Below are 9,062 nucleotides of genomic sequence, written 5' to 3' on the forward strand. Positions count from 1 at the left end.
ATACGGACGTCATTTTTTATATATAGAAAGAAAGGTAGGTAGGTCGGTAGGTAGGCTTATTTATATATGTGTATATATTTGGTGTTATATATATATATATATATATATATATATATATATATATATATATATATATATATATATATATATATATATATATATATATATATATAACTCCTTATTGTACAATTTCTACCTGACATTCTCTGCACGTCTGTTGGTGTCTTTTTCATTCTTATCTTGGCTGTTTTTCGTTTTAAAGAACGAGTACTCGTTTTTTAACAACTAGAAATGTAATATATTCATTGTTGAGTTTGCTTTTCTTACGTTCGTTTCCTTTCATTCGCCAGCCAAAAGACGGAGCGCATAAAGTTCTGATGTTCACTGTTCATCCGTCTGTCCCAACTTCGTTTTCACACAACAAAGCCAGATCTGCACATATGTCGTTACAATACTTTTTCAGAAACTTGCGTATGGCGCAAGAAAGAAACCTATTGAGTTCGTTCTCTAAAGGTCAAAGGTCAAAGTAACAGAGGCTGAAAGAAGGAAAACTGGTTGCACAGAAAACTAGATTATACATGAGATACGGTAACCAAGTTTTATAAAGATCATGCATTTTAGATAGGAAAGAAACTGGTTTGTTTTGGGGTCAAAATATTAAAAGAAATTCACATTAATTTATAAAGAAAATGGTTTCTGCTCCGTGTCTTGAGTTCGTTATCAACTACTTGATTACGCTTTGTGGGTTGCTTGCATTTGCTTCAGAAAGCCAAATATTCATGTTGGGGTCAAAACGTCAAAGTTTATATGCACTTAAGCGTGCATTCGAGACAATGAAGAGGCATAAACGTCAATCTTTATTAATTCAAAAACATTAACTTAGGATAAAACTGAATGAGAAATTCTGAAATTATATATATATATATATATATATATATATATATATATATATATATATATATATATATATATATATATATATATATATATATATATATAGGGGGTGAGCGCTGCCCCAAGTCCTCAGATCTAACAAGTGTTGGCAGTGGTCAGCCGGCAATAGTTTATTTAAATCGTGTTCAAGTTTGACAGATTGTTAGAGGTGGTGATCCATCAATCGACACGTCGGATTGGAGGAGATTGCTCCACCCATTAATTAGCATCTCTATATAATTAAAATTTACATATTTCCCACTAACAAAATAATCTCGGTAATTGACAGAATCCAATGAAGTGAGTTATGAGTTTTAGGAAAATTAGACGAACAGTTCATAGTTTGACATGGACACAAATGTCCATGTGGAACACTCGGTTAGACAAACTCTTGTTGGACAACAACGGTTTGATTCACTTTCAGATTTTTGAAAACTGCATTTCCATTGGCTAATTCACAGGTCACCAGAACATGACCCTAAGCGGTCGTCGTCAGATCTTCACGTAGGACAGCGGAGATCTGATTTTAATCTGAAAGATGATACAAGTCCAAACACAAGAGGCAGTGCTAGACATTTGATACAGAATTTCCATACAAAGATTAGGACAAAGAATTATTAAACTATTAATAAAACTGACACTTCACTTTCGAATCGAAATAAAAATAAAAAATAGGAGGAGGAGAAGCATGAAGGACAAGAAATAATAAAAAAAAAAGATGAATGTAAAAAAAACACTTAGAAAACGATTGTTTCAGAATGATGCAATGAACATGGAAAGCCTATACAAACAAACCGACAGCGATAAACAGACCAACCGATGAACCAATCTGATTCAGTCAGATCTCCCAATGTCTTAAGTGAAGATCTGATAGTGACCGCAGTTCTAGTGATCTTCGAATCAGCCAATAGAAATCTAGCTTTTAGAAATTTAAAAGTGAATCCAATTGTTCGGCATACAATGATGCTCTTTAGCCATTCAGCTCTTTCTCCCAAAGGCTAAGCTATAAGATTTCATCAGACTGGCTGATAAACTTAGCGAATACGGTAATACCTTAAGTCACCAGATCTTCACATAGGACAGTGCAAATCTGATTCAGACTGACCGACGAACACAACCTTAAGAAACCTTGGCATGAATATGAATAAATGTTGCCGTGTACAAAAGGGGAGGAGGAAACGATTACTTTACTTTTTATCTCAGTGAGGTAATCAGCAGGGCGATAGAAATATTGTAGTGAAAGGGAATGTAATACAGAAAGCTAAACTCAATATGAAATACATTTTATTCTGCTGGCCATCTTATTACAATTGGCATACATCATGCACAAACTATATTGAACTGTGCACAACCTTTGTTAATGTAACATGTTGTTAACCCAAATGGGATCTCTTTTATTCCCATCAAAACTAAAAGAACGATCTCTCTCTCTCTCTCTCTCTCTCTCTCTCTCTATATATATATATATATATATATATATATATATATATATATATATATATATATATATATATATATATATATCGAAAACTTAAATAATTTACAGTGATACTCTTCTGGCCCTTTCGAAATCCTTATGATGAATTTTAAATGCAATATTAGAAAACTCATTTGATTAATCATATCTTTCTGGCAGTCATTATGCAATAAATTTCAATAAGCTCTTCGATAAAAAATATGTATTTACACACAAACTTACTGAAACAATATGAAAACGTACACATCTAAACCGTAAAACGGCGGTGAACAGTCTTAAATAAATGTTTCAAACTGATTTTTTTTCTCTCACGATAATGTTCTGAATTAGTTGTATCTGTTTTCATACTTCGTTATCAAATAATACTTCCTTAGTGCTTTGAAGAAATTATTTTTCTGATTAATTAGCTTCTGATAAACACTGAATGCGTAGTCTTAACATATATTTTATGAAATTTGACACGCTACACCAGACCTTTGATAAAACAACAACAACAATAACAACAACAGGAAGCTACTGTCTTTCCAATATAATGGTATTATGTCCCAATTATAAACGGGATGTTGGAACAGCTGCAATACAATGAAAAGATAAACAGTAACTCGTTGGCCGACAATAAAAATGAATCAAGATTATTGATCACACATAGTTTTATTCAGTCAGGTTCTGACAAAATGATAAAGTGGAATCAAATCGATTAATTACAGCAATGGACACATAAAAGAACTTGAACATCTCACCTATTTGAGCTTAAGTGTTTACACGTCAACCCATAAATAGCCAGCATGATACTGGAGACCGATAAAACGGATTATCCTGAATAATGGATTACCCTCAACAATCAATACTATAAAGTAAGTGTTAATGTGATAACCTACAATTTCCAGGATGGTGTTTACTTGTCTTTAAATTATCAGCAACACTGATCAGCCGCTTAACGTGGCTGGGGTCACAGAGTTTATTGGCTTTGCAGTTTCCTAATATTTGATTAATCAGGCAAGTGTAAATTGCTGTATTGCAGTCGTCAACAAGATAACATATTTCTACTTCCTGCTTCATTTTATAAAGATATACATGGATTGAGTCAAAAATATCTAAATTATATGAATTTAAGTTTAAGTTGTGAATAAATATATTATATAAATTAATTTAATTAATTTTTTTTCTCAGTTATTAAAAAATTGGCCAACAATGTGCTGCTTAGTGCTGTTTGTAAGGGCTAATCGGTACATTATTATATTTTGATTTAGTTTGCTTGCTACACTTAGACTTTATTTTATAATGCCACTTCCCCTTTTCTAATAACTCTAACGTAAGTACACACTGCAATAGTTTAATTTTTCACTTTAAATCATAGAAACATCTCTTTGCCATTTAAAAATGGAAAATCTACACGATTACGGTTCTAAATGGACTCTAAATATCAATCTTGATAAAGCCAAACTTAATGTCTTTGGCAAAGGAAGCTAATGAAGACATACACAGTATTCAACATACCCGGGAGTAGTATTGACGTGGTGTAAAAGTTTAATTACCTTGGTTTTGTTTTCTCCAGTGATAGAATATTCTCTAAAGCTCAGTAAACACTGGCTAATAAATCACTCAAAGCAATGAATATGATAATTTGTAATTTGAAACAAAAGGTTGTTTAAATTATGATGAAATTGTAAACTTTGATATTTATGTTATTCCAATGTTGAAATACGTTAAAGATGGCGACAAACGTGCACAACGAATTTGTTTTTTAAAAAAGGCAAATGTACAAATATCTACATCTAACGTCGGCTTGGTTTTGGTGAAGTGTGTATGTTTCCTAACTCTGACAATTGTTCCAATTTGTAAACAAAGTGTTATATGTGCTTTCCTGTCAGACTGGAATAATAAATGACAAAATTCTTACAAACTGTCTATAAACATATACAACTGACTTCGACTTCGAACATTATTTCACATGCTTGCTAACAATAAACATGATCAGCTTTGATAAAACTCCGAGTACCTTCCAATAATCTGAGAATTGAAACTGGGAGATATGAAAGCCATAGAATCAATAGAAGTAAAAGATATTGCGTGCTGTGTCTAACCATGATATTGAAGATGAATGGTGGTTTTATTACAGTATGCCCTATTTATACTAGCTTGCGTGTAAACCTAATTCAAAAGTAATTCTGGAATAAACCATCCATGCACAAGTACAACGAATTGTTAACTTCTATAAATAAGAAAAGATAATGTTCACTAGCGGAATTTCTTCATGAAGCGTTTAAAACAAAAGACAAATTATTATTTCTACAATAATTTATTTAAAAGATTGTGTATATCTCCCATTCTTTCCTTTTCAGCTGGTGACGAATACCATTTTAAACTGTTTAAAGTTGTACATATAGCATATGATAACCACGCCATATTTTAATACTTTTTTATATGTATGTAAATGAGTATGAAAACAACCCATCAAATTTAATTATAAGTTTCATCAGTGAAACAAAAAGTCCAATGGAAGAATATCTAAAATACCGAACAGCTTCATGTGTACAATATTATTATTCATCCATAATGGCACATTTAAAATCCTTCAGCGTTTCTACGCGATGCTAACAATCTACAAAATTGCTTACTAAACACAGAATTTTTAAATAAAAATGGATAACTGGATTGATTTATTTGCCTCTTACCTGTCAGGGGAATACAGAGAAATTGGTATATACAGTCTTTCATTATGAATTATAAATTACAATATATATTTTCTGTTGGTTACAGTTCTTACTTTACAAAAACTTTGCTGAACATAATTTCAGACTTAATTTCAAACCTGTTTCGAATTTTACAATTCTTCAGTTACGATGATTTTATTTTGTTTTCTTAATATGTAACATGTTTAATGGAAATAGTCATTGTCGGTGGGAAAATTATAAACGTCCCTCTTTATTGATTTGTGTTTTGATTATGATTGACAAGTTTCGACAGCCTAGAAATGTGAATAAAGACGCTTTCTAGAAAACGAACTGTTGAATAGATGTGTGCCAACCACATGTAAAATCGATTTTTTTACATTGGTATATTTCATCCTGTAGCCCCAGTATGAAAGAATGAAATAAGCAAATAGTTCATAAGAACACTTTAAAAGTCAAAAACACCAATAAAAGTCTTTTACATCCTCCATGGATATATATCAATTCCATGTGCCAAATATCTAGGCACGACCGTATCCAGCAATCTGTCATGGAACTAACATAAATATAAAATTTCTAATAGAGTAAAGAAAACTCTTGGCTTTATATAACAAAAATATGTAAATTCAAAGAAAAAGAAGAAGAAAAAACAGTCAAATTAGGAACAACTTTTAAAGCTCTTATTCGTTTCCAGCTAGAGTCTACCAGCTAGACCCAAATGCAAAAGGAAATATTAACAAAATTGAAATAGGTTACGGCCATACTCAAGCAGGACGCTGAACAATTATTTTTCAAACACTGTTGTCTCTGCCATGCTTGATGGAGGTGTTTGATACAAAGGTAAGCTGCTGACCCGATTCTCTTCTACAAAATAGTACATAAATCCCTTGCAGTACCCTTCCCACAATACATTTGATGTCCTTGGAATTAGACAATGGAAATACAGTTGTCAGAAATTTGAAAGTGAATCAAATCAACCATCACACATTGATGCTCTTCAGTGATACTACGCAGTCTCCCAAACGTATAAGACTTCATTTGACTGACTGATAAAAATAGCCATAATGGTAATATCATAAGTCACCAGAACATGACCCCTAAGCGGTCTCTGTCAGATCTTCACGTAGGACAGTAGAGATCTGATTTTAATTAGATTGCCTGTAAAAGCAGGGAGTTTCCTAAAGGTTATAAAATGATAATAGAGGGAAGTTCTGTTAGATGACTCAATGTATTTTGGGAAGGGTACCGCAACCAATTTATGTACTATTTTGTCACGACCCCTAAGCAGTGCTATCAGATCTTCACGTTGGACAGTGGAGATCTGATTATGATCAGATTGATTTTATAGGTTACAATAAATACTCTTTTTTTTCTCCCTCCAACAACAGTACAACAGAACGCTATGTCTGAAACTGATGTGGTCCTGACAAATCTAGATCAACTTAAGTTGACAGTTAGAAGCCTCTAACCTAATAACCTTACGATTAGTGTTGTGATGTTTTAAACCTGCTTTATCGCACTCAGATTTGAACCTTACTAATTTTCACCCTTTTCACATCGACTATAAACTTCTTCTCTTACTGATGTAGGTAATACGCTCAGACGCGCAAAATGCGAAAACTTCTCGTGAAGAGCAGCTGAAGTATATAGCGATATATAAAAGGGAGGCATTCGGTCTTCCATACAAAACTACACTCGATTCTGTTCTTCGGATGTTTTCATCTCACTGTATTTGGTGGCAAGCTATGGCATATGATCGGTTGCAATCCATATTTTCTTATAAATTTAAACATATAACAGGTGTACATAACAAATTTTCTCACTCTATATTTTGACAGACTACTCTTTAGAAGCATTAATTAATGTACACATTTTTGAAGAAGCATTTTCAACTCACACGCACTAATGAATTAATTTTCTGTAACTTTTTTCAACAGTCAGGCAAAATAGATCTTGGTTCTGGATTTAAATATTTGTGTGTCCTGTCGGTCAAACTACCAGATAATATCCACGAATCTTCAACCTCAGTAGCTTCCCATTTCCTTCAGTAATACTGGTGATAAACCTAAAATAATACTTATGTTTGAACTGTTGTACTACGGGAAGAACAGAATGACTCTATCATCTGCTCAAGTCCACTTCCTCATACACTACACTGTGTCAGTCCTAAAACAAATGGCATGATGAGCATCAATCCCACGTAATTTCAATGGAATTATTTATGTTGCCTAACCATCCAAGTCTTTGTACACGTAGCAAGCATTTAATGCCCGTACTAAAACTACAACGCACACATTTGGAAATTGGTATATTTTAATGACATGAATGTGACCCTTTCTACCATCTCATGGACAGACTATCATCATAGTTCTATATATCAATATTTCACAATATATATTTTCTACAATACTCTGTCTTGATAAACGTGTAATATTAAAATAATGTCAAACGAGTCAAAACGTATACCTACATATCTATGACACGTCATATACAAGGAGAGTAGGATTTCAGTTCCGTGAAGATCTCCGTGAAGAATCCAGGATCAGCATTTATCTTCAGCATCTTAGTGCTTAGTTTATTTACAATTAAAATGCAGCGATCCCAGAAGAGATCCTTGTTTTCCTCCACCAGGAAAGGTTTAAGTGGGTAGCTTATCTCGTTGCCCATGTAAGAGTACGAGAGATAAAGACAGGTTAGCACTAGAGTTTGAAGATCGTGTTCATTTTCGATATCACTGGAAAGCATTTCCCTTACTATCATGTAGATGAACACCAGATTGGCAGGGTTGATGAAAGCGACATCTTGCCATCCTTGTAGAAGCAGTGCTCGGTCCACTGTTCTCAACCACACTATAGAATCTGTCGCGTCAAAATGTTTTAGCTTCTTGCATCGCCGTTTGAAGTACTCACCCAGACATTTAAGAAGTTCTGAAGTTGATGCCTGAACTACAGTTCGTTTGGGACTTGTCCCTTTTTCAACCTTTTTCACACTTTCTACCTTTTTACAATTGTCACTGACGTCATTGCGCTTGACGGTCTGGTTAACTGCATCTGGCCCTTTCAAATTATAACATGACCAAGATTTCTGTAAGTTCTTGTTGAAATTTATGTTTTCTATGTTACAGTTGTTGTCAAGTTTCGCTGGAAGACACCCAACGTGTGAATTTCGTAAAACATTTTTTTCCTTCTTCTTGCTAGCATTGACAGTGAATTTTCTCCAACTCAAGCCGCTTAAAAATATAGAATGTCTCTTCAAATTTTTATCCTTGGTTTGATTTTTAACATTATTCAAGATTTCATAACCAAAGTTGTGGAGGTTAATTTCCTCGTACAAAGGCCTTCTTGGTTTCGGAGAAAAGGAAAGAACGGTACCCATGATGGTGATGGAAGCCTGTGCCACTGAGATATCGAACTGCTTCAAGCTGCCTTTCCCTGTGAATTATATTAACATTCTAATTTCATCCTCGCTTTCGATGCTAGTTTGGGGTTTATCAAACACAATAATCCGCTTCTTTGTTTATGTCCTTTGTAAAGACTTCTCTCCTAATAATATCCTTCGAAGCAATATATCTGCAGGTATAGCTGGAGTACCAGTATCAAAGGATGCAAATCAAATATATGCCTTGTCTGTTTGTCATCGTCGTCTTTAGTGGTCTTGTACAATGGCTTCCTCTATTATCATAATGTTATCGATGACATCATCGTCATGGCGACATTAATATCCAACGAAAGCGCCTGAGCTCATTCGATGAGTAGGCTTTACCGAATTAGCTGCATAATAGAATTTATCGATTTCCTTTAACACAGTGGCTTGACTGCTGAGTCTGTAGTCTTATTGATTAGTTTGACTACATTGGAACACACATTCCAGTGCTGTGCATATTGAAATGTGACTTGCAGACAGCTCAACCGTTTGCGGCTACCATATTTGTCCTTCTTGGGGACTCATAAAAGTATTAAGACCGTGGTTCATGTTTATTC

General features: G+C 33.8%; 1 protein-coding gene across 1 annotated transcript; it reads right to left on the reverse strand.

The window, feature by feature from the left end:
• Positions 1 to 2,189: 2,189 nt before the first annotated feature.
• Positions 2,190 to 8,740, reverse strand: LOC149776208 (cyclin-dependent kinase 5 activator 1-like). The gene has a single exon (XM_089942558.1). The coding sequence runs from the start codon at positions 8,455 to 8,457 to the stop codon at positions 7,567 to 7,569; it is 891 nt and encodes a 296-aa protein (XP_089798684.1). The 5' UTR covers positions 8,458 to 8,740; the 3' UTR covers positions 2,190 to 7,566.
• Positions 8,741 to 9,062: the final 322 nt, after the last annotated feature.

The sequence above is a fragment of the Sinohyriopsis cumingii genome, chromosome 18, assembly GCF_028554795.1.
Source record: "Sinohyriopsis cumingii isolate HCF-2022 chromosome 18, ASM2855479v2, whole genome shotgun sequence".
Taxonomy (NCBI): Eukaryota; Metazoa; Mollusca; class Bivalvia; order Unionida; family Unionidae; genus Sinohyriopsis; species Sinohyriopsis cumingii.